The sequence below is a fragment of the Nycticebus coucang genome, chromosome 3 (genome assembly GCF_027406575.1).
Source record: "Nycticebus coucang isolate mNycCou1 chromosome 3, mNycCou1.pri, whole genome shotgun sequence".
In the NCBI taxonomy this organism is placed as follows: Eukaryota; Metazoa; Chordata; class Mammalia; order Primates; family Lorisidae; genus Nycticebus; species Nycticebus coucang.
In genome coordinates this window covers 53,721,446-53,747,825 of record NC_069782.1, presented here as the reverse complement: position 1 = coordinate 53,747,825, position 26,380 = coordinate 53,721,446, and the positions used below count along the sequence as shown (strand labels likewise).

Genomic DNA, 26,380 nt, shown 5'->3' with positions numbered 1-26,380 from the left:
TCTTTACCGTGACTTTAGTATAAATTTTTAAAGATTTAAGTTAAAAATTAAAAGTCCAAGAGGGAAGTCCGTTGCTATGGCGGCCGTTCCCCTGTCAGGGCTCCTATGTCGTCAGCTTATCCACTCCGAGTCCGCCCCCGGCGGCAACCCCCCAGGGGGCGGAGCGCCAGCGGAGGCCCCGCCCTCTAGCGACAGACGCGGTGTTTCCAGCCCCAGGCGCTCTTCTCAAAATGGCAGCCCCCTGGCGGAGGTGGGGGCAGGCGGGCGCGGCGCGCTGGCCGGGCCCCGCCCCCTGCAGGAAGACAAGCAGCGTCACTTCCGGCTTTCTGTTCGCTGCGGGCCCGGTGGTGCGAGCTGAGAGAGACGTGTCCGTGCTGAAGTCCTCAGAACCATGGTGAGTCTGGCCCAGTGTCGCCTGGCCCATTGTCTCCTGTCCCCTGCGCCACTGTGCCCTGCCACCCCACCACTGGCTCTGTCCTCCCGGCGTCGCGGGCTCCCGGTATCTGTCTCCGAAGCCCGCCGCACATGGCGCAGGCCGAGCGGCGTGGGCCTGCCGGCGGTGCCTGCTTGTGGGCCGTGGGGAGGGGCCGGCCGTAGGGCCGGGGGCGCATTCTGACCCGGCCTGTCCGCAGCCCGGGGCCGCGTGGCCCGGGCCTCCCCTGTAGCTAGAAGTTTCTAGCTCCGGGCCGGCTCCGCCCTTCCTCTTGGGGCGGAGCCGTCCGTGGAGGAAGATGGAGGCCACGCGTTCCGTCGCCCCCGGGCGGGGTCATGCAGGTGTCCTGCGACCACCGCCTGCTTCGTGGTTCGCGAACGTGTTGCGTCTTGTACTTAATCTCTCCGGGGCATAATTTATATTCTCGGCGCCTTTGTAAATCCAAAAAGCTCCATGATGCTCTCCTTTAAATCCTTCCCTCCGGCCGTTCAAATGACGGAGGCTTCAGATGTTTGAGAATTCAACACTGTTTTAAGTGAATTTTCTCTTCGCTTTCTACTTGTCAGGCTACTGGGAGACACCGAGTATATGTTAAAGTACTAATCAGACTGAACGGTTCTATTTTGTAGGCGTCCCTCTCCCTCGCACCTGTAAACATCTTCAAGGCTGGAGCTGATGAAGAGAGAGCAGAGACAGCTCGTCTGGTAAGCCTTGTTCTCCTCATCCTTTTAAATATGAATTGTACTCTTTTCTGTAAAATCAATTCTGACTATCTGATGTCTTTACTCCAGTCATCTTTTATCGGTGCCATTGCCATTGGAGACTTGGTAAAGAGCACATTGGGACCCAAGGGCATGGTAAGAAAAGTTGAGAATTTCTTTAAGGTTTAATATAGTTTTGTAGCCCTTAATGGAAATAAAAGGTAATAACAAACATTTAATTCTTAATTATAAGAGTAAGAGGAATATCACTTTTAAAAATGAAATTCCCCTTGGGTCGCCATCCCCAATCCCACACCTTTTCCTGGTGGCAGCCACTGTTATCATTTGCATGTACATATTCCATATATATGTATATATTTTTTAATTAGTTTTTTTTTGAGACAGTCTCATTATGTCACCCTCGGGATAGTGCTGTGGCGTTACAGCTCACAGCAAACTCCCACTCTTGGGCTTAGCGATTTTGCCTCAGCCTCCCAAGTAGCACCTGCCCCAACACCTGGCTATTTTTTTGGTTGTAGTTGTCATTGTTTGGCAGGCCCTGGCTGGGTTCGAACCCGGCAACTGCGGTGTGTGGCTGGCACCGCAGCCACTGAGCTATAGGTGCTAAGCCTTCCCAATATTTTTTTGTTCGTTTTTGTAGACATTATGTATATGTATTATGTGTTTCTTACATATTCTCATGTAATATTGTGCTAAAGAAGTAATGTCTATTAAGTAAAGCATTTTTTCTTAAGTTTGGTCTTAAAAATTCCTTTCATCGTAAGCAAATAACTGTCAAATAATATTTTGTGGCTTGATTATTCTATAATTTAATTGTTATATAATTATGACCGTATTGTGAACATTTAGGTTTTTACATTCTTTTTGCTGTTGACAGTGCTGACAGAAATCTGGTTTGTGTCTCCCTGTGCTTCTAGTGTTTCTACAGGTAGATGCCAAGGTTTAGTCACAGGGCACAGGCACTGAAAATATTTGACTACTGCCAAAATGATGGATATTAGAGTGTTTACACACTTGCATATGGGAGCATTGGTTCTGACTCGTGGACTTTTTAGGATGTACTTATGTCTTGTCTTGAAACAAATAATTTTCCTTTTAGGACAAAATTCTCTTAAGTAGTGGACGAGATGCTTCTCTTATGGTAACCAATGATGGTGCAACCATTCTCAAAAACATTGGTGTTGACAATCCAGCAGCTAAAGTTTTAGTTGGTGAGTCTATATATAAATGTTTCTTTCTTTCTTTTTTTTTTTAATAGAGACAGTCTCACTTTGTCACCCTTGGTAGAGTGCTGTGGCGTCACAGCTCACAGCAACCTCCAGCTCTTGGGCTTAGGCGATTCTCTTGCCTCAACCTCCTGAGTATCTGGGACCACAGATGCCCCACCACAACACCTGGCTATTTTGTTGTTGTTGCAGTTTGGCTGGGGCCGGGTTTGAACCCGCCACCCTTGGTATATGGGGCTGGCGCCCTACTCACTGAGCTAAAGGCGCCGCCCTATAAATGTTTCTTAACAAGTGAGATTTAGATTGGAAGTGGGTATTTTTGGAGACTTAGTAAGCTACAGAGAAATAATTTTGATTTGATAACTGATTTCTTTTTTAGATATGTCAAGAGTTCAAGATGATGAAGTTGGTGATGGCACTACCTCTGTTACTGTTTTAGCAGCAGAATTACTAAGAGTAAGAGCAACTGAGCAACTCTAAACTTGTTTGCTGTTGTGGTTTTGAATATCAGAAGTAATCAAGTCCTTACTTTCTGCATCTTTACTGTTGATGAGTGTTTATTCACTTTCTATTTGTAATTGTTATTTCTGTAACTGTTTATTAATAGGAAGCAGAATCTTTAATTGCAAAAAAGATTCATCCACAGACCATCATTGCAGGTTGGAGAGACGCTACAAAGGCTGCAAGAGAGGCCCTGTTGCATTCCGCAGTTGATCATGGGTTGGTATACCACAGTATTAGTGTTCTGAGCATTTAATGTTCTTTTCTAACATGCTTGATGACTGAAAAGCTAATTTATACTCTCACTAGCTGTGAAATAATGTTTGTATTCCTGCATTTTTGATGACACTCGATAGTTATTTGCTTATGTTCCTTTTCTGTTTTGTTTTTTGTCTGTCAGTTTGGCGGGGAAAATAATCAAAATAATATCCTTCAATTGTTTTTTCTGATTACTAGTGAGGTTTAATTCTTTTCATATGACTTCCAGGCTTGAAAGTGTAGGGTAAAGTTATCTGTTGTCATATGACTATCTGGATAAAAATTTTTGAAAAGTTAGGATTGATAATCTTTGGGTAAGCATTTTTAAGAACAAACATAAGTTTCTTTTTGTTTGGTTGGTTTTAGTTCTGATGAGGTTAAATTCCGTCAAGATCTAATGAATATTGCGGGAACAACATTATCCTCAAAACTTCTTACTCATCACAAAGACCACTTTACTAAGTTAGCTGTGGAAGCTGTTCTCAGACTAAAAGGCTCTGGTAATCTGGAGGCAATTCATGTCATCAAGAAGCTAGGAGGAAGTCTGGCAGATTCCTATTTAGATGAAGGTATGTACGAATATCAAATACAAGAAATATACTTTGATCAGATGCTGACAGCTGAATATTGAGTGAATTCTATTTTTAGTTAATTGGGAGAAGTGACACTTTACAAAAAAAGTGAACTTGTCTCTGTTTTTTTGGAGATAGGTTCTTGCTCTGTTGCCTGAGCTAGAGTCATAATTCATTATAACCTCAAACTCCTGGGCTCGGGCGATTCTTTTGCCTCAGCCTCACAAATAGCTGGGACTAGAGGTACACTCTGCCATACTCTGCTAATTTTTTCTATTTTTTTTAGAGAGGGGGCCTGCCATGTTGCTTCCGATGGTTTCAAATTCCTGGCTTCAAGCGTTTCCTACCACCTCTGCCTCTCAAAGTGCTGGATTACAGCACAAGCCACAGCACCCAGCCGTGAACTTCTCTTTAAGGATATAAATCATATTGCAAACTATTTTTGTCATTTTATTGACAGTATACTTCATCTTTCCACACCATTCCAGCAATTTCTTTGCCTCTAGGTTTTATTTTATACCATGAAGTTTGGAGAAATTGTGGTTTGCTTTTATTAGAAGTCAGCTGTTGTCAAAAGGCTCTTTCACAAGGATTATTTGTATTTTCTAGGAAAGGTCTGGGTAAGTTAGGTTATTGAGATTATATAGTTGACCCTTGAACAAGATAGGCTTGAACTTTGTGGGTCCACCTATACTTGGTTTTTCTACTATTTTTTAGAAAATAATATTAAATCTTATTTTTAATACATCCAGCCCTGTATAGCCAAGATTCTGCATCTGTAGCCAAAATTGGATGGAAAATACAGTATTCTCAATGTGTGAAGAGGGGGGTGCAGTACCTTTTGTATCCACTGGTTCTTTAGGACTGAGTGGGATTTGAGTATTTGCTGATTTTGTTAGCTACAGAGGTCCTGGAACCAGTCCCCTGGGTATACTGAGGGCTGACTCTAGTTTTTTTTTTGAGGGGAGGGGGTTTGAGACAAAGAGTCTCACTCTGTTGCCCTGGGTAGAGTGCCATGGCATCGTAATTCAGAGCAACCTCAAGCTCCTGGGCTTGAGCAATCTTCTTGCCTCAGTCTCCCAAGTAGCTGAGACTACAGGGGTACACCACTATGCTTGGCTAATTTTTTCTATTTTTAGTAGAAATCGGATCTCATTCTTGCAGGTTGGTCTTGAACCCCTAGGCTCAAGCAGTCCACTTGCTTCAGCCTCGCAGAGTGTTAAGATTACAGGCATAAGCCACCATGCTCAGCAGAAAGATCTGGTTTTTGAGGAGTGATAAATGAGTCTTAGCAACCATTGTTTTTTGTTTTGTTTGAGATTGAATTTCACTCTGTTGCCCCAAGAGGCTGGAGTGCTGTGGCATCAGCGTAACTCACAGCAGTCTCAAATTCCAGGGCTCAAGTGATCCTCCTGCCTTAGCCTTTCAGAGTAGCTGAGATTACAGATACCTGTCACAACATCTAACTAATTTTTCTTTCTTTTTCTTTTTTTTTTCTTTTGTTGAGACAGAGTCTCACTTGGTCACCCTCAGTAGAGTGCTTTGGTGCCTTACCTCACAGCAACCTCAAATTCGTGGGTTCAAGTGATCCTTTTGCTTCAGCCTTCCAAGTAGCTGGGATTACAGGTGCCCGCCACAACGCCCAGCTGTTTTTTTGGAGGTGGGGGGTCTTGTTCTGGCTCAGGCTGGTCTCGAACCTGTCAACTCAGGCAATCTACCCACCTCAGCCTCCCAAGTGCTGGGATTAGAGGTGTGAGCCGCCATGCTCTGCCTAATTTTAAATCTTTTTATTTTTTTATTCAAAAAAAAATTTTTTTTTTTTTTTTTTGTAGAGACTGAGTCTCACTTTACCGCCCTCGGTAGAGTGCCAGGACATCACACGACTCACAGCAACCTCCAGCTTTTGGGCTTACGTGATTCTCTTGTCTCCGCCTCCCCAGTAGCTGGGACTACAGGCGCCCGCCACAACGCCGGCTATTTTTTGGTTGCAGTTTGGCCGAGGCTGGGTTTGAACCCGCTACCCTCGGTATATGGGGCTGGCGCCCTACTCACTGAGCCACAGGTGCCACCCATAAACTTATACTTTTTTTTTTTTTTTTTCTTCTTTCAGTTTTTGGCTAGGGCTGGGTTTGAACCCACCACCTCTGGCATGTGGGGCCAGTGCCCTAATTTTTCTTTTTTGTAGAGATGGGATCTCCCTCTTGGCTCAGGCTCGTTTTGAACTCCTGAGCCCACTTCAACCTCCCAGAATGCTGGGATTGCAGTCGAGGGTCACTGCAGCTCACAGTAACCTCAAACTCATGGGCTCAAGTGATACTCTTGCTTCAGCCTCCCTGGTAGCTGGCCAGTTTTTTTTAGAGACGGAGTCTCACTCTTGCTCAGGCTGGTCTTGAACCTGTGAGCTAAGGCAATACAGCTGCCTCGGCCTCCCAGAGGGCTAGGATTACAGGGGTGAGCCACCAAACCTGGCCTAATTAGCATATAGTTTTTCACCTTGTATCTGTTTCAGAAGATGATCTATAGAAAGTATAGCCATTCTCCAAGAAGGAAAAAAGGATTAGGTTATGCTTTACAACTTTTGCTTTTACCTGTGGTTTTTTTTTTTGGCTGGGGCTGGGTTTGAACCTGCCACCTCTGGCATATGGGACAGGCGCCCTTCTCCTTTGAGCCACAGGCGCTGCCCTACCTGTGATTTTTGAGTCTTGGTTTTGCTGTATGTTGTGTGTCTCCATTTAAAGAGACACATCAATTCTGAAAATGTTCTTGGTAAAATTTATATGAAAGGGCTCTGTAGATCTGTAATAGGGGCTGGTGGTAGAGAAGGATTATTAAAACTAGGATAGTAGCATGAACCTTTCTATGTTTGGATGTCACTTTTGTGCCAGGCATTGTAATAGGAATTTTAGTCGTTTGGTCTATATTATGGTGGTGTGATGAGGATTAGGTTCAGCTGAACAGAGCAGAAAACCAGACCTAATAATGGCTTTGTAATATAAAAAAATTTCTGATATAACTGAAAAATGCCCATAAGGACAATATTAGGCTTACGATGGTTCTACATGAACAGGGCTAGGCTGATAATTAGGACTTCTGGGTGAATAATTTGTCCAAGATCACTTAGCCAGTGAGTGTCACGGGCACGTTGGGGCAGGTTTATCTGACTCCATTTACTACGGTTTCCTTCATTTCATTATCAGTCTGAGTTCTTCAGGAAGTTAAGTAATTTCTAGCTATGTCCTATGTTTCTGAATCTTCACAACTTCTTTTGTGGTGTTGGTTTTAAGCTAATAAAGGTAGATTTAACCTAATGTCTTTCTGTTAACAGCTCATATGCCTGTGTGTAATATGTATCTGATTGTTTTTTCTTTTTGAGACAGAGTCTCACTATGTCATCCTTGGTAGAGTGCTGCGGCGTCACAGCTCATAGCAACTTCAGGCTCTTGGGCTTAAGGGATTCTCTTGCCTCAGCCTCCGAAGTAGCTGGGACTACAGGCACCTGCCACAACACCTAGCTGTTCTTTGGTTGCAGTTGTTACTGTTGTTTAGCAGGCCAGGCTGGGTTAGAACCTACCAGCGTTGGTGTATGTGGCCGGCACCCTACTCCCTGAGCTATGGGCACCAAGCCTGTAGTATATATCTGAAGGAAACGTTTAAAAATACTGTTTGCTTTTACTATCTGTACTGTGCCCTTATATTTTTTGCTTCATATATTGTTTGTTTGTTTTTGAGAGAGACAGTCTCACTTTGTCATCCTCAGCAGAGTGCTGTGGCATCACAGCTCACAGCAACCTCCAGCTCTTGGCTTAGGCGATTATCTTGCCTCAGTTTCCTGAGTAGCTAGGACTACAGGCGCCTGCCATGATGCGCAGCTATTTTTTGTTACAGTTAGGCCAAGGCCAGGTTTGAACCTGCCACCCTTGGTATATGGGGCTGGTGCCCTACTCACTGAGCCATAGGTGCCGCCCCTTCATATATTGTTTTTTATATAACTCAGTTGATTTTGTGACCACTGGTCCATTGGAATGTTTTGTAGATTCTACAAGCTTGGTAAATTGGACATAGGTGTTTTCTTTGAAATAGTAATTTAATAAAAACAGTTTTATAAGGTTTACTAAGGTGTCTTTGAAATGTTTAACACAATAGTGCCCTTCAATTTATTGTAGGCTTTCTATTGGATAAAAAAATTGGAGTAAATCAACCAAAGCGAATTGAAAATGCTAAAATTCTTATTGCAAATACTGGAATGGATACAGACAAAATCAAGGTATGTAACTACATTTCTTGAAATTCTAATTGCTGACTGCTATATAAACTCAGGTTGGAATCATTTTCCCTTAAAAGCTTGGGATGTATGTATGAACATACATGCACTTAACATGTATGTGCACTTTTTGATATATATATTGACAAAAATGTTGAAATGCTGTAGAACTCTTGAATAACAATAATGAAACTGATGCTTTAATTATGCTTTTCTTTGTCTTAGATATTTGGTTCCCGGGTAAGAGTTGATTCTACAGCAAAGGTTGCAGAAATAGAACATGCAGAGAAGGAGAAAATGAAGGAGAAAGTGGAGCGCATTCTTAAGCATGGAATAAATTGCTTTATTAACAGGTCTGTGTGTGCTTGTGCCAACGATATTTGTAGTCTAAGAGAGGAATTTAAGGAAGTGCTTTAGATTGGATTATTTATGTTTAAATAGTGATTATTTAGGAACTGTGATGCATATCTTCACTTAAAATTCTGGATTTTCATAACTTGGCCACAATTTTGTGGTTTGCACACACTCTTCTGGTGGACATTTAGTTCATTGGCAAGATTCATTGTTAAATATAAAAATTCTTTTTTTTTTTTATTTTTTTTTTTTTGAGACAGAGTCTCAAGCTGTTGTCCTGGGTAGAGTGCCATGATGTCACAGGTCACACTAACCGCAAACTCTTGGGCTTAAGCAGTTCTCTTGCCTTAGCTTCCCAAGTAGCTGGGACTATAGGCGTCTGCCACAACGCCCAGCTATTTTTTTGTTTTTGTTGCAATTATCATTGTTGTTTTAGCAGGCCCCGGGCCAGTTCCAACTCACCAGCCTTGGTGTATGTGGCTGGCGCCCTAACCACTATTCAGGCACCGCCAGCATTCTCAAACTCTTGAGCTAAAGTGATGCTCTTGCCTCAGCCTCCCAAGTAGCTGGGACAATAGGTGCCCGTCATAACACCTGGCTGGTTTTAGAGTTGGGGTCTTGTTCTTGCTCAGGCTGGTCTCAAACTCCTGAGCTCTGGCAGTTCACCCATGTTGGGCAGAGTGCTAGGATTCCATGCGTGAGCCACTGCATCCAGCCCTTATAAAAAACCTTAAAAATCTTAAAATTTTAAATATGTAGTTTTTTATTGCTAATGTTAATTTATGTCAGATTCTCAGAAATCAAAGCATATAAATATATTTTCCTTTTTTTCACTCTGACTTAATTTTTCTACAAGAAATGTAGATCAGGGGCTGGGCACGGTGCTTACTCTTGTAATCCTAGCACTCTGAGAGGCTGAGGCAGGTGGATCCCTTGAGCTTAGGAGTTCGTGACCAGCCACTGGCACAGAGCAAGGGACACTGTCTCTACTAAAAATATAAAAACTAGCTGGGTGTTGTGGCACACACTTACAGTCTCAGATACTCTGGAGGCTGAGGCAAGAGGATCACTTAAGCCCAAGTGTTATGAGGTTGCTGTGACCTATGACACCACAGCACTCTACTGAGTGTGAGCAAGTGATACTGTTACCTAAAAAAAAAAAAAGGTAGAATAAGGTTTTTGATGCGTTATTGCTAAATTGCTTTTCAGAATTATGAGATCAATTTATATAATCGTAGCAGTATAACAAAATCTGTTTTCAATGCTAGCATGAGTGCATTATTACTATGATTTATAAATTGTACAGGTGAGAAATAGTATGTTCTGATTTGCATTTCTCCTGATTACTGGAGATGTGAAAGTGTTTCTTGTTTTTTAGTCTTAGTTTATCTTGTGAAGTAACGGTTTTAAGCATGTTTTATATGTATTTTATTTATAGGCAGTTAATTTATAATTATCCTGAACAGCTCTTTGGTGCTGCTGGTGTCATGGCTATTGAGCATGCAGATTTTGCAGGCGTAGAACGCCTTGCTCTCGTTACAGGTATGAAAAAAAGCATTGATTCTTCACAAATATAATAGTCACTCTCGGATTTATTGAATGTTAACTTTATGCAACTCATGACCATACAAAAAAGTTTGCCTATAATCCTAGCACTCTGGGAAGCTAAGGTGGGTGGATTGCCTGAGTTCAGGTGTTGGAGACCAGCCTAAGCAAGAGTGAGACCCTGTCTCTAAAAAAAAGAAATAGTTGGGTGTTAGGCAGGGCTTGTAGTCCTACTACTTGGGAGGCTGAGGCAAGAGGATCTCTTAGCCCAGGAGTTTGAGGTTGCCGTGAGCTGTGATGCTACAGTACTCTACAAGGGTGTAACTCTACAAGGGTGACAGTGTCTCAAAAATGAGAAAATACAAAGAAGTCTCTTTAAGAGGAGGCATTTGCACTTCTGGACATTTTTAATTTAGTTAATGTTATTTTTATTTTAGTTATGGGTACATAATAGTTGTATATCTTTAGAGTACATCTGATACTCTGTTACAGATGCACAAGATGAGTAAAATCAGGGTAGTGGGGCACTTAGCATCGCCTCAGGCACTTCTCACTTTGAACATTCTAATCCCACTATTGTAGTTATTTTAAAGGATACCAAGTTATGTTATTTTTTATTTTTTTGGAGACAGAGTCTCACTTTATCACCCTCGGTAGAGTGCTGTGCCGTCACAGCTCACAGCAACTTCCAACTCCTGGGTTTAGGCAATTCTCTTGCCTCAGCCTCCCGAGTAGCTGGGACTACAGGCACCTGCCACAACACCCGGCTAATTTTTTGTTGCAGTTTGGCTGGAGCTGGGTTTGAACCCACCACCCTCGGTATATGGGGCTGGTGCCCTACTCACTGAGCCACAGGCACTGCCCAAGTTACGCTATTTTTAATATACCAAGTTGTATACCAGGTTTGCCACAAGTATAAGATTTTTTATTACGTTACTGCTTACTGGGATTTTTTTTCCTCACAGACCTGTAAGTTTAAACATCATCTGAACAAATTAGAGGTTAGAGGAGTCTTTATTGAATTTATTAATTTATTTCTGTTGAGTAATTGAATGCTTTGTGTTCTGTATAGTGGTACAATTATAATAGTAACTTTTATTGAACACCTACTGTCTGCTGAAGAGTGGGTCAAGTGCTTGTACTTGCATACTTGTTAATTTTTAAAAATTTCTGGAAGTAATATGTTTTTTTTTTTTTTGGAGACATAGTCTCACTTTGTCTCTCCTAGTAGAGTGCCATGGTGTCAAAGCTAACAGCAACCTCAGACTCCAGGGCTCAAGCAGTTGTTTTGCCTCAACCCCCAAGTAGCTGGGACTACTGGTGCCCACCACAATTCCCTGGCTGTTTTTAGAGGAGGGGTCACTGTATCTCAGGTTGGTCTCAAATTCAAGAGCTCAGGCAATCCACCTGCCTTGGCCTCCCAGAGTGCTAGGATTACAGGCATCAGCCACCATTCATGTACTGGATAAATGAAATAATCTAGCAATGTATGGTAAAGCTAGTATACTCCAGGCCCCTCAGTAGAAGTATGAGAGATAAAATCCCAGTTGTGTTGAGTTAAAATTGTGTTCACAAGTTAAATATGATTATGTCTATATCAGCTCAGAGCTGATATGTACTCTAATGACAGAGTACAACTTGTTTGTGATTATGGCTTTTATAATAATCTTTAAGTAGTCTTTGAAAAACTGAAGTTTATTAACCTACATCTAAATGTTAGGTCTCTAATAATGAATGAATAGGTTGGAAAGTTGGTTTGGGATCTGGGAATGAGAATTAAGGAGACCTGGGTTTTGAGATACAGAATCGCTAGGACTGTCATATTCATCTGAAATTTCCAAACCAAATTAAAAAGAACTGTTAGCTGTATAAATGATGGTGGTTCATGCCTGTAATCCTAGCACTCTGGGAGGTGGAGGCAGGTGGATTGCTAGAGCTCATGAGTTCTGAGCAAAAGCGAGATCCCATCTCTATTAAAAATAGGAAAACCGGAGCAACAGCCTCGCTTGAGCCCAAGAGTTGGAGGTTGCTGTGAACTATTACACCATAGTACACTACCCAGGGTGACAGCTTGAGACTCTGATTCAAAAAAACAAATTACGAGTATAAATTAAGAATTTAGAAGACCTGAGTTTTTTTTAGGGCAGTCTCATTTTGTCACCCTCAGAGTGCTGTGGTGTTAAAGCTCACAGCAACCTTAAATTCTTGGGCTCAAGCAATTCTCTCTCTCTCTCTCTTTTTTTTTTTTTCGAAACAGTTTTACTATGTTCCCCTCGATGGAGTGCCATGGCATCACAGCTCATAGCAACCTTCAAATCTTGGGCTTACGCAGCTCTCTTGCCTCAGCCTCCCAGGAAGCTGGGATTATAGGCACCCGCCACAATGCCCGGCTGTTTTATTTTGTTGTCATGGTTTAGCTGACTGGGGCTGGGTTTGAACCCGCCAGCTTCAGTGTATGTGGCTGGCACTCTAAGCACTGAGCTACGGGCATTGAGCCTCAAGTAATTCTCTTGCCTCAGCCTCCCAAGTAGCTAGGATTCCAGGTGTTTGGCACAACACCTGGCTGTTTTTAGAGATGGGGTCTCACTCTGGCTCAGGTTGGTCCCAAACCTGTGACCTTAGGTAATCCATCCACCTCGGCCTCCAGGAGTGCTAGGATTACAGGCGTGAGCCACTGTCCTTGGTCTAAGATCAGGGTCTTTTTAAAAATGTATTGTAAAATGGGTAACAGTATTAATTATTCAGCAGGTGTGTCATAAGAAATTGCAAAAGAAAGGTTGATTGAGAATGTGCAGAATCCACATTATTAAAAGAGTAATGGGCTAGAGAAAAAGATTTTTTTTTTTTTTTTTGTAGAGACAGAGTCTCACTTTACTGCCTTCAGTAGAGTGCCATGATGTCACAGGACTCACAGCAACCTCTAGCTCTTGGGCTTCAGCGATTCTCCTGCCTCAGCCTCCCCAGCAGCTGGGACTACAGGCGCCCGCCACAGCACCCGGCTATTTTTTGGTTGCAGTTCAGCCGGGGCTGGGTTTGAACCCGCCACCCTCGGTATATGGGGCCGGCGCCCTACGCACTGAGCCACAGGCGCCACCCTAGAGAAAAAGATTTTTTTTTTTTAATTTGGCCGGGGCTGGGTTTGAACCCGCCACCTCCGGCATATGGGACCGGCGCCCTACCCGCTGAGCCACAGGCGCCGCCCAAGAAAAAGATTTTGAAAGGGAAACTACCATAGGGAAGAAAAGGCGATCAAGGGTATCCAGATATAGGGTCAGAAGAGATCAAACTTTCGCTCTTCGCAGGTGTTACAATTGTGTATCTGGAAAACACCAGGGATTCTACTACAAAACTCTTAGAAGTGATCAAGGAATACAGCAGCGTCTCAGGTTACAAAATCAACATTCATAAATCGGTAGCTTTTATATATACCAACGGTAGTCAAGCTGAAAAAACAGTTAAGGACTCTATTCCATTCACTGTAGTGCCAAAGAAGATGAAATATTTGGGAGTTTATCTAATAAAGGACGTGAAAGATCTTTATAAAGAGAACTGTGAAAAGAAATAGCTGGCTCGGTGCCTGTGGCTCAAGTGGCTAAGGTGCCAGCCACATACACTTGAGCTGGTGGGTTCGAATCCAGCCCGCGGCCCGCCAAACAACAATGATGGCTACAACCAAGAAATAGCCAGGCGTTGTGGCGGGTGCCTATAGTCCCAGCTACTTGGGAGGTGCAGGCAGGAGACTTGCTTGAGCCCAGAAGTTGGAGGTTGCTGTGAGCTGTGATGCTGCAGCACTCTACCCAGAGCAACAGCTTGAGGCTCTGTCTCAAAAAAAAGTTGCTCGAGGCTCTGTCTCAAAAAAAAAAAAAAAGAAATAGCTGAAAATGTTAATAAATGGAAAAACATACCATGCTCATGGCTGGGAAGAATCAACATTGTTAAAATGTCCATATTACCCAAAGTAATATACAGTTTTAATGCAATCCCTATTAAAGGTCCACTGTCATACTTTAAAGATCTTGAAAAAATAATAACTTCGTTTTATATGGAATCAGAAAAAAACCTCGAATAGCCAAGATATTCAGAAATAAAAACAAAGCAGGAGGAATCACACTACTGGACCTCAGACTATATTATAAATCGATAGTGATCAAAACACCATGGTACTGGCACAAAAACAGAGAGGTAGATGTATGGAACAGAATAGAGAACCAAAAGATGAACCCAGCTACTTACTGTTATTTTGATCTTTGACAAGCCAATTAAAAACATTCAGTGGGGAAAAGATTCCCTATTTAACAAATGTACTGGGTGAACTGGCTGGCAACCTGTAGAAGACTGAAACTGGACCCACGTCTTTCACCATAAACTAAGATAGACTCTCACTGGATTAAAGATTTAAACTTAAGACATGAAACTATAAAAATACTAGAAGAAACTGCAGGGAAAACTCTTGAAGAAATCTGGTGAGTATTTTATGAGGAGAACCCCCCGGGCAATTGAAGCAGCTTCAAAAATACACTACTGGGACCTGATCAAACTAAAAAGCTTCTGCACAGCCAAGAACACAGTAAGTAAAGCGAGCAAACAGCCCTCAGAATGGGAGAAGATATTTGCAGGTTATGTCTCCCACAAAGGTTTAATTACCAGAATCCACAGAGAACTCAAAATGTATAAGCAAGAAAAGAACAAGTGATCCCATCGCAGGCTGGACAAGGGACTTGAAGAGAAACTTCTCTGAAGAAGACAGGCGCACAGCCTACAGACGTGAAAAAATGCTCATCATCCTTAATCATCAGAGAAATGCAAATCAAAAACTACTTTGAGATATCATCTAACTCCAATAAGATTAGCCCATATCACAAAATCCCAAGACCAGAGATGTTGGCGTGGATGTGGATTCCCACACTTCTACACTGCTGGTGGGAATGCAAATTAATACATTCCTTTTGGAAAGCTGTTTGGAGAACACTTAGAGATCTAAAAATAGACCTGCCCGTCAATCCTATAATTCCTCTACTAGGCATATATCCAGAAGACCCCAAATCACGTTATAACAAAGATATTTGTACCAGAATGTTTATTGCAGCCCAATTAATAATTGCTAAGTCATAGAAAAAGCCCAAGTGTCCATAGACCCACTAATGGATTAATAAATTGTGGTATATGTACGCCATGGAATATTATGCAGCCTTAAAGACAGAGACTTTACCTCTTTCATGTTTACATGGATGGAGCTGGAACATATTCTTAATAAAGTATCTCAAGAATGGAAGAAAAAGTATCCAATGTACTCAGCCCTACTATGAAACTAATTTATGGCTTTCATATGAAAGCTATAGCCCAGTTATAACCTAAGAATATGAGAGGGAGGGGGGGGGATGGCTGGAAGGAGGGTGATTGGTGGGATTACACCTACAGTGCATCTTACAAGGGTACATGTGAAACTTAGTAAATACAGAATATAAATGTCTTAACACAATAACTAAGAAAATGCCAGGAAGGCTATGTTAACCAGTGTGATGGAAATATGTCAAATGGTCTATAAAACCAGTGTGTGGTGCTCCATGATCGCATTAATGTACACAGCTATGATTTAATTTAAAAAAAAAGGGAAACCGCCTTTTATTTGGCTAAATAGGAAAGGCGCCAGGTGAGGTGGCTCATGCCTGTAATCCTAGCACTTTGGGTAGCCAACATAGGCAGATCACCTAAGCTCAAGAGTTCATTACCAACCTGAGGTACAGCAAGACCTCATCTCTAAAAAAAAAAATAGCCAGGCGTTGTGGCGGGCACCTTTAGTCCCAGCTATTTGGGAGGCTGAAAGCAAGAGAATTGCTTGAGCCCAAGAGTTTGAGGTTGGTGTAATTAAGCTGTGATGCCAGGGCACTGTACTGGAGGTGACAAAGTGAGACTCTGTCTCAAAAAAAAAAAAGGAAAGGAAGTGACTGATTTGTTCAATTTATAGTGTGGAAGTTGGAGAGAAGATAGGAATAGAAATAACACTTAAGGGTTAGAGCGCCAGCCACATACACTGAGGCTGACGGAATAAACAACAGTGACAACTGCAACAAAAAAATAAGATGGGCGTTGGGGCGGCGCCTGTGGCTCAAGGAGTAGGGTGCCGGCCCTGTATGCCAGAGGTGATGGGTTCAAACCCCCTAGCCCCAGCCAAAAACCACAAAAAAAAAAGATGGGCATTGTGGCGGGCGCCTGTAGTACCAAAAAAAAGCGGTGCTTATAACTCACTGGGTAGCTGAGGGTGGTGGGTTCAAATCCGGGCCTGACGAGCTAAAATAGCAGTGGCAACTGCAACAAAAAAATAGCCAGGTGTTGTGGTGGGCACCTGTAGTCCCAGCTACTTGGGAGGCTGAGGCAAGAGACTCGCTCAAGTCCAAGAGCTGGAGGTTGCTGTGAGCTGTAACGCTACAGCACTCTACTGAAGGCGGCAGGGTAAGACTGTGTCTCAAAAAAGAAATGGGTGACGCCTGTGGCTCAGTGGAGTAGGGCGCCAGCCCCATATGCTAGAGGTGGCAGGTTCAAACCCAGCCCCGGCCAAAAACTGCAAAAAAAAAAAAAAAAGAACATGTAAGGACTAAAGTGAATTTTACTCTTGACTTATTAAATTTGCTCTGAGAGTCTTGGTGTGCATTTCTCCTTTCCGAGGCCTTGTTTGGGCATTCTGACTTTACAGTTGTTTTGATAATTAGAGACAATGATACTCATTATTTTAAGCAACTCATGAAGTGTGTAGTTGATATATCAGGATAGATATTTTCATGTCTTGTGCTGGGAATTGTATCATAAAGGTTTAGTCTTCTGGACTACATTCACAAGAGAATCTGAATTTAAATTTGGACTCAAAGGTAAACTGTTTCCAAGTCTCACTTTAACCTTTGGGAAGTAATATTGCAGTCTGTTCTTATGGGTCTGAAGTAAGACTGCCACATTTGAATCCCAGCTTCATGTTTTTCCTGGCTATGTAACCTTGGGTAATGAAGCTTCTTTATCTCTGTAAAATGAAATAATAATGGAGCCTAACTCAGAGGATTGTTGCAAAGATTCAATAATTAGTCCAGATGAAGTATGTAAAAAGTGCCTGGCACATAGTAACCAATTTTTTTTTTTTTTTTTTTTGAGACACTATGTGCCCCTGAGCTGTGGCCTCACAGCAACCTCAACCTCTTGTGCATAAGCGATTCTCTTGCCTCAGCCTCCCAAGTAGCTGGGACTACAGGCGCCCGTCAACAATGCCCAGCTATTTTTTTGTTGTTGTTGCATTTGTCATTGTTGCTTAGCAGGCCCGGCCCAGACTTGAACCCACCAGCTTTGGTGTATGTGGCTGGCACCTAACCGCTGTGCTATGGGCGCTGAGCCAACAGTTTTTTAAATGTTAGGTAACATGTTACTGCTTGCTAGAAAACAGGAATTTTAAATCTGTCATGCATTTAATTGATACGAATTCATGTTTATAGGTGGTGAAATTGCCTCTACCTTCGATCACCCAGAACTGGTGAAGCTTGGAAGTTGCAAACTTATTGAGGAAGTCATGATTGGAGAAGACAAACTCATTCACTTTTCTGGGGTTGCCCTTGGTGAGTGACTATGTAGATTCTGCTTAAGGTGTCTGAATCCTTGTTAGGCGGCTCTGTTGAAGTGAAAGATGGTTACAATTTCCCAGGAAATTATACCTTTTAAGTCCCAAGAGTTAAGGACTGAGTGTGGTGGCTCCTGCCTATAATCCCAGCACTCTGGGAGGCTGAGGTGGGTGGATTGCTTGAGCTGAAGAGTTTCAGACTAACCAGAGCCAGAGTGAGACCCATCTCTTCTGAAAATAGAAAAAACTAGCCATGCATAGTGGTGGGTACCTGTACTCCCAGTTACTCCGAAGGCTGAGATGGGATCACTTGAGCCCTAGATTTTGAGGTTGCTATGGGCTGTGATGCCACTGCACTCTACCCAGGGCGATAGAGTGTTAACATACCATGTTTTGTTTCAGTCCCTTTTGAGGTCAGCCTCATTTCTACCATGGCTTAGTGAACATGGTTTTTTCTTGTTTACTTAGAGCTGTTGTAAACATGGAATATATAGAAGAGAGTGTGTAGTAAGTAGTGAAGATGTGTCAGCTTTCAAAACCTGATATTGTAATCAATCCTACATAGATATTAGGTAGCAGACTGTTTGTGTTTCATGACCAGTGGTCTCTAACTGAAGAATGTTATGTCTCACTTTTAGGGGAGGCTTGCACCATCGTTCTGCGTGGCGCCACTCAACAAATTTTAGATGAAGCAGAAAGATCTTTGCATGATGCGCTGTGTGTTCTTGCCCAGACTGTGAAGGATTCTAGAACCGTTTATGGAGGAGGTGTGCATTTAGAAAATAATGAATGTATTTTCCTTTATTAAAGTGTAGTAAGGGGTTTTAGTGGTTCTTACGGAAAGTTAATATTGCCTTTGCAATTGATTTTGAAATCCTTGATGACATATCTGAAGAAAGTCAGTTGATTCAGTGTCTTGAAAATAACTAATCATAACAGTATTTTTTTGAATTGCAATCTGTAGGTTGTTCTGAGATGTTGATGGCCCATGCTGTGACGCAGCTTGCCAATAGAACGCCAGGCAAAGAAGCTGTTGCAATGGAGTCTTTTGCTAAAGCACTAAGAATGGTAAGTTAATAAAAATAAGTAATCTGAAGTTAAATTTTGTGAGTATTGAAAGTTTTCAAATGAATTAAAAATGAACTGGTTAATAACTGCCTTTAAATTTGATTCCGCAGTATATCCTTTTTGTGAGCGGTAATTAAAAGGAAACACATTTTATATTGTTTCTGAAGGTTTAATTTTAACTAGCTATCCTTCTACTTAGTAAATCAGTGGTTCTTAGAGTAGGTAGTTAATTGTTTTCTTTCTTTCCTAGTTGCCAACCATCATAGCTGACAATGCAGGCTATGACAGTGCAGATCTGGTGGCCCAGCTCCGGGCTGCTCACAGTGAAGGCAATGTAACTGCTGGGCTGGGTAAGGAATCAGGGGAGCTTTGTGTAGTTGTTAAAAGTAATTCTCTTCACCGGGTGTTTTTTTTTGTGTGTGTGTGTGCACGCGTGCGCACGCTGGGGAGGGTGGGGGGACATGAGAGTTCTCATAGTAACTGTAAAAGATGCCTGTGGCCTATGGCTTCATAACCATTGTATATACTGGGAAACCATGTTTAACTTTACATCCTCAACACTGCCAAAAATGTTAACTACGTAAGAGGTATGACACCAGTTAGAAGGACCATAGGATTTAAATACATAAATGGTACTCTTAGTCTGAAAAAAGTATAAACTAATGTTTCTTTTAAAATTAGTGTTAACTCTTAATTTTATTGTAAACTTATTTTGAGGCATTCCTCTTGAGCACAGATCTTCAATCCATAGATTACAGTGGCCAGTGAGGCAGATTTAATTCAGATTGCAAAATCTTCTGACAAGCTGTACAGTACATTCCAGGAATAGTCTTAAGTAGGTAGATAATCGTTGTTAAATAATAGAGGGCCAATTCATCTTTCAGAAGATGAAATAGAATTATTAATGAGAAGTTCAGATGACTAAATTTCTTTCAATTCTTAAGATTACACGCTATGAACAATGAGCACAGTTTTTGCAATAATTTGCAATAGGTGCAGGTAAAATAGGTAGAAAATTAATCTAAGTCTTCTGTATAATTTTTTATTTGACATTGTTGCTGTCTATAAATACAGGTAATCAGTAGTTGACCTTCTAGTTTTTCAAAAGGCTTTTCCTTGAGCGTATCTATAAGCCGATCTGCTTACTAAATCAAGTAGTTGGGCACTGTAATCTTACTAATAATAGGATGATTTTATTAAATCATTAGAGGCATTTTTTTTTTTTTTTTTTTTTTTTTTTTTTTTTTGTGGTTTTTGGCCAGGGCTGGGTTTGAACTCGCCACCTCTGGCATGTGGGACTGGCGCCCTACTCCTTTAGCCACAGGCGCCACCCCATTAGAGGCATTTTGATAGTTCATTTATTAAAACTACTTACAGTAAATAATTTTTCTTTTCAGATATGAGGGAAGGTACCATTGGAGATATGTCTGTACTGGGTATAACAGAAAGTTTTCAAGTGAAGCGACAAGTTCTTTTGAGTGCAGCTGAAGCAGCAGAGGTGATTCTCCGGGTGGACAATATCATCAAAGCGGCGCCCAGGTGCTGTGCTGTTGTAGCACTTACTTCTCAGAAAGAATTACCATCACTGAAACAAAATAGGGGGCTGTATTTGACAATTGTAGTTAATGTAAAATGGAAACTTTTTTTGCCTAGACAAAAATACTTCTTAAGTTATGTAATTACATTCTTACATTTAAACTAGAAAAGCTTAGTGGGTCAGAGGAAGCTGTGGAGTAGCTCTTGAGAGAGCACAAAAAGCAGGCTTGAAAAGGCCCAATTACTGGGGTGGAAGGGAGGCTCATGTCTTTTTGCTAGGATACATTGTTCCCATCATTTTTATCTTGGGTACATTTTTTCATATAAACATTCTTAAGCACAATGTGCAGGGTTCCTTTTTTTTTGACTGTGTTTTTTTGTTTTTTTCTTTATGGCCCTCGGTAGAGTGCCGTGGCCTCACACAGCTCACAGCAACCTCCAACTCCTGGGCTTAAGCGATTCTCTTGCCTCAGCCTCCCGAGTAGCTGGGACTACAGGGGCCCGCCACAACGCCCAGCTATTTTTTGGTTGCAGTTCAGCCGGGGCGGGGTTTGAACCCGCCACCCTAGGTATATGGGGCCGGCGCCTTACCGACTGAGCCACAGGCGCCGCCCCTGCAGGGTTCCTTATGTGTTTTTATTCTAGCAGTTTTTCTTAAATTTTTAAAAAACTCCTTCACACAAAAATGGTTAATTGGGGGTGGCACCTATAGCTTAGCGGCTAGGGCACCGGCCACATACACCAAGGCTGGTGGATTCAACCCAGCCTGGGCCAGCTAAAGGAAAAAAAAACAATAACAGCAACAACAACAAAAATAGCTGGGTGTTGTGGTGGGTGCCTATAGTCCCAGTTACTTTGGAGGCTGAGGCAAGAGAATTGCTGAAGCCTAAGAATTTGAGGTTGCTGTGAATTGTGACGCCACGGTACTCTACCCAGGGTGACAGCTTGAGACTCTGTCTCAAAAAAAAAGAAAAATTTAATTGGCCAGAAAAATCTTAAATTTTAAAAATTCCATAGTAGACAGTGCCCATAGCTCAGTAGGTAGGGGACCAACCACATGCACCAAGGCTGGCAGGTTCAAACCCAGCCTGGGCCAGCTAAACAATGACAACTGCAACAAAAAAGTAGCCGGGCATTGTGGTGGGTGCCTGTAGTCCCAGCTCCTTGGGAAGCTGAGACAAAAGAATTGCTTAAGCCCAAGAGTTTGAGGTTGCTGTGAGCTGTGACGCTACGGCACTCTACCGAGGGCAACATAGTGAGACTCTTGTCTCAAAAAAAAAAAAAAAAAATTTCATAGTAATTTTTAATTGTTTCTGTGAGTAGTTACCAAAACCATTGATTTTAATGTTAGTGGGGGTTCAGGGAGATGGGAGAGTGTGGTAACTTGGACTAGGAAATAAAGGTGAAGGTTGTGAGAAGGGATTGATTACGGATATATTTTGAAGGTGAAGCTGGTAGGGTTGGATATAAGCTATGATAAGAAGAATTAAGGATAAATTAAGGTTTTTGTCTGGAGAAATCTGAGTTTGTCTTAGCTGAGATGGGGTAGGCTAAGGGAGGCAAGAAGGAGGAGAAAAAGTGGATTTGGTTTCAGTTTTGGACATATTGGTGTCTTGTTGAAGCAATTGGATAGTTGAGTCTGTAGTTCAGGGGAGAAGTTCAAGCTATAGTTAAATATGGAGGGTTGTCAGCCTGTATGTGGTATTTAAAACTGGGAGACTGGTTGAATCTTGTAGATCAAGAACGAAAGAGATTTTAAGTATTGAGTACTAGAGAACTCCTAAGTTTGAGAAGATTCAGAGTAACCAGCACAGGACCCTAAGGAAGAATGTCCAAGTGTGGACAGCTGTTAAAACCATGAGCTAGGGACATAGAGATTCATTGTATGATTGCTCTGCTTTTATATACATTTGACAGTTTCCATAATACAGAATTCTAAAAGGGAGGGGTGCCACTCAAGTAAGTAAACCAAGGGAGTATCTGAAGCCAAATGAATAGAGTATTTAAGGGCACTGGGGTGATCATCTGCTAAAATAGTAATAGGTCATGTAAGGTAAGGACTAAAAATGTACCTTAAAAATTGGATTTAGCAGCATAGAGAAGCCATTGGTAATTTTGACAAGAGGTTTTAACATGTCTGAATTGAAGAGGGCTATAGTCTGAGGTAGTTTCCATGGAGACTAGAAAAGGGGAATCGGAGAAAGTGTTTATAGGCCACTTTTTTCGGGGGTCTCTTGTGAATGGGAGCAGAGAGGTGGGAAAGTAGTTAGAGGAGGTGTGCGTCCTGTGACAACTGGAGATCTTCAAGTGGGAGAGAGTTAGCAGAGGGAATAAAACGTGCAAATGAGGGGAACAGACCACAAAGTAGCTGAGAGGAGGTGGAGACCCGGAGCACCAGGGGGCGCTCTTTCTTTTAGGTAAGAGCACATGGTGCTGGTGGCGCCTGTGGCTCAAAGGGGTAGGGTGCCGGCCCCATATACCAGAGGTGGCAGGTTCAAACCCAGCCCCTGGCCAAAACTGCAAAAAAAAAAAAAAAAGCACATGGAGCTCGTTGATAGGACATGTGGGAAACAGAAACATTGGAAACTACACCCTTGAATGAGCTGAGCTATAAGGAACTGCTGTGTGCAGAACCCTGCAGGGAGTGGTGGCTGTCTGATTACTATTAGAGAGGAAGGAGAGTAGGGAGTAGTGATTTCGATGTTGAGAGAAAAGATAAACTATGTAGTTAAGTCTATTGTGATGTAATGCAAAGAGTACAGGGCTGAGAAATCCACAGATTTTCTGCTAATGGTATTGGGAGGATAGATTAATGGGGAAGCATTTCATATTTTGAAAGTAGATAAGGGAAAAAGTTGACAAAAGTTTTCTTGGAATAATAGAAGGCTATGCTGCTTTCTGTTGGTTTTAAGCAGAATGACAGCAAAAGATAATTTCTCCTTTATAAAGTGTTCTGACTTGAAGGGCAAGGTCACATAACCACACTTACTCTGAGAAATCTTCACAGTAACTCAATGCTATTAATCACAAACAGAAATTCTGAGTAATTTGCAATAAAGAAACAGAAATAATTTTAACTCAGCCTTCCCAAACTTATTATGAACTTATTACTATACTTAAAAACCTCCAGAAGATTTGTTTTTTCAGATTAGTGCCTTGTGACAGCTGCTTGTTAGCTTTTTTTGACAATGGTTAGCATACTCAGGTTGGAAGGTTTATCTCTATATAGTCCTACTATAAAATGGTACTCATTGAGTCTGTTTCTAACATCTTTTTTTTGTTTTGGCCGGGGCTAGGTTTGAACCTGCCACCTCTGGCATATGGGACCAGCGCTCTACTCCTTGAGCCACAGGCACTGCCCTGTTTCTAACATCTTACAGCTGCTTCTCTTAACTGTAGTGCTTGCCTAGAGAAGCAGAGTTTCTCAGGTCTTTGCTCTTTGAACAGACATTTAAGTAAAAAAAGTTTTGCCTAGTACCCTTGCATCCCCTCTTTACAAAAGATTGTCATGTGCCCCTTCACTTTATGGTCACAGAGAATAAAAAATGTCAGGAGAAACATTGGCATAGAGTTACCCTATCCAGTCTCCAGCTTATTCATTGGTAGTTGTTTTTGTTTATTTATTTAGAATAATAGCATTGCAAAGATTTTCATCTAGAAGCTCTAGAACTTTGTTACTTTACAAATTCTGGTTAAAATAATTGATTAATTCAGTGACATTTCCTAACACACATGAATTAGTCCTGTTCTGGAGAATTCATCTTTGTCGTGTAGTCTGGTTGGATAAGAAGTTGAGAACTGCTGAATCACTGTAAGTAAGTGCAGGCCTTCACATTCCATAGATCTTCTCATGTCCTGTTACTACTAACATGGTATCTGAAGACTGTTAGGCATGAGGTAGAAACATCTATTTTTTTTAAAAATGATTTTGTATTTATTTATTTAGAGACAGTCTCACTCTGTTGGCTGTGGGTAGAGTGTCATCACAGCTTACAGTTACAGCAACCGCAAACCCTTGGGTTCAAGCAATCCTCCTGCCTCACCCTCCAGAGTAGCTGGGACTACAGGTATCCACTTTAATGCCTGGCTGGTTTTTCTATTTTTAGTAGAAACAGAGTCTCTTGCTCAGGCTGATCTTGAACTACTGCTCTCAAAGGATCCACCTGGCTTGGCCTCCCAGAGTGTTGGAATTATAGGCATGAGCCACTATGCCTGGCCTAGGAATATCTTTTGTCCTAGTCCTTTCTCTGTTGCAAAGAATGTCTGAAACTGGGTAATTTATAAGTCAAATAATTTCTTACTGTTGCGAAGGCTGTGAAGTTCAAGGCTGGGGGGCCACATCTGCCAAGGTCTTTCTTGTCAAGGTGGACTTTTTGCAGAGTCTGGAGGTGGTGCTGGGCATTTGCGTGGCAAGGGGCTGAGCTCCCTCCAAATCCCATGATAATCCCAATAATCCATTCATGAGTGATGTGCCCTCAAAGACCTACCTCTCTTAATACTGCCACATTGGGAATTAAGGTTTGTTTTTGTTTTGTTTTGTGTTTTTTTTTTGGAGACAGAGTCTCATTATGTCGCCCTCAGTAGAGTGCTGTGACATCACAGCTCATAGCAACCCCAAATCTCTTGGGCTCCAGCGATTCTCTTGCCTCAGCCTCCTAAGTAGCTGAGACTGCAGGCGCTAGCCACAATGCCCAGCTATTTTTTTGTTGCGGTTGTTTAGCTGGCCTGGGCTGGGTTTGAACCCACCACCCTCTGTATGTGGCTGGCGCGGTACCCACTGTGCTGTGGGCACCAAGCCAGGGGATTAAGTCTTTCAATATGAGCACTCTGGGAGGCTGATGTGGGTGGATTGCATGAGCTCAGGAGTTCAAGACCAGTCTGAGCTAGAGTGAGACCCCCATCTCTGAAAATAGCCAGGCGTTGTGGCAGGCGCCTGTAGTCCCAGATCCTCTGGAAGCTGAGACAAGAGAATCACATGAACCCAAGAGTTGGAGGTTGCTGTGAGCTATGATGCCATGGCGCACTCTGTCTCAGAGACATTCAAACCATGGCAGGATTATAATTGTTTTAATAAATTGAGACTCGAACCTAATTTGTATTTGTATATAGTATAAAACTTTGGCTAAAATCATGCCTTTTATTTTTCTTTACTGACTTTTTTCCTTAAATGTATGTTTGTCCTTACAGGAAACGTGTCCCTGATCACCACCCCTGTTGAGCATTCCTGTATGGTGTTAATCTTTGGACCAGTTCATAGGAAAGTTGTATTTGAAAGACTTCAGCCTCTTAAAGACGACTATGGAATCTGTGTTTATCTATATGCCCATTATATCCTTAAGTTTGGACATTTAGCTGACCTTCTCTTTAAACATGGGTCTAATTTATTTGCTGTGTCACTTTCCATGTGATTCAGCTCATGCAAAGTTAATTTCTCATGCCGTATGTTAAAATAAAAATTTGAACAATTAGTTATACCATACTGATTTATGTGTACCCTGTTTGAACTCTACTTAAGGGAGGTTATTTTCAATATACAATTGTTCCACTCTAGTGATTGTCCTCACGCATTTATGGAATGATTATCTTGATTAACACAAGTCCAAGTTAAATGTAATAAGTACACTATGCATTAATCTTTTTTTTTGGTTGGTTTGCTGGGATGTAAATCTACTCAATCATGGTATAATTTTTACTACCCATTTAATTTTGTGTAGTGAAAGTACCATAAACTGCAGCAATTTAATTTTGTTTCTAAGTGCTGTTGTTTACATTGGAAAAAATTATGATGGCTTCTGTTATTTCAAGTTAGAAAAAGTCGTATTTTAGATATTGGTCACAATGGTTTGGCATGGTTTGACTCAAGCGGTTAAGGCACCAGTCACATAGACCTGAGCTGACAGGTTCAAATCCAGCCCGGGCCCGCCAGACAACAATGATGGCTGCAACCAAAATATAGCTGGGTGTTGTGGCAGGTGCCTGTAGTCCCAGCTACTTGGGAGGTGGAGGCAGGAGAATCGCTCGAGCCCAGGAGTTGGAGGTTGCTGTGAGCTGTGATGTCACAGCACTCTACCCAGAGTGACAGCTTGAGGCTCAAAAAATAAAATAAATATTGGTCACTGCAAGGTGCTCTAAGAATCTCCAAGTCTTTTATGAGGTAATGAAGAAGATGGGTATAATTAGATTTAAGCATTGTTACTGATCCCCCCCCCCCCAAGACTTTTTGCTTTTGGTAAATGGATGAGAGAGAATAAGAAAGCATAGTATGTACTAAGTTTGATGATTTAGTGTGTAACAATGTATAAGATAGAAA

At 41.9% G+C, this 26,380-nt stretch overlaps 1 protein-coding gene across 1 annotated transcript; it reads left to right on the top strand.

The window, feature by feature from the left end:
* The first annotated feature begins 261 nt into the window (after nt 1-261).
* Nucleotides 262-25,538, top strand: CCT2 (chaperonin containing TCP1 subunit 2). Its single transcript, XM_053585508.1, has 16 exons — nt 262-394; nt 1,063-1,137; nt 1,225-1,290; nt 2,255-2,366; nt 2,761-2,837; nt 2,989-3,101; nt 3,507-3,709; nt 7,876-7,976; nt 8,199-8,326; nt 9,766-9,869; nt 17,345-17,464; nt 18,105-18,233; nt 18,431-18,534; nt 18,785-18,884; nt 19,932-20,073; nt 25,258-25,538. Exons 1-16 carry the CDS (start codon nt 392-394, stop codon nt 25,286-25,288), a joined length of 1,608 nt encoding a protein of 535 aa, XP_053441483.1. The 5' UTR covers nt 262-391; the 3' UTR covers nt 25,289-25,538.
* The last annotated feature ends 842 nt before the right edge of the window (nt 25,539-26,380 follow it).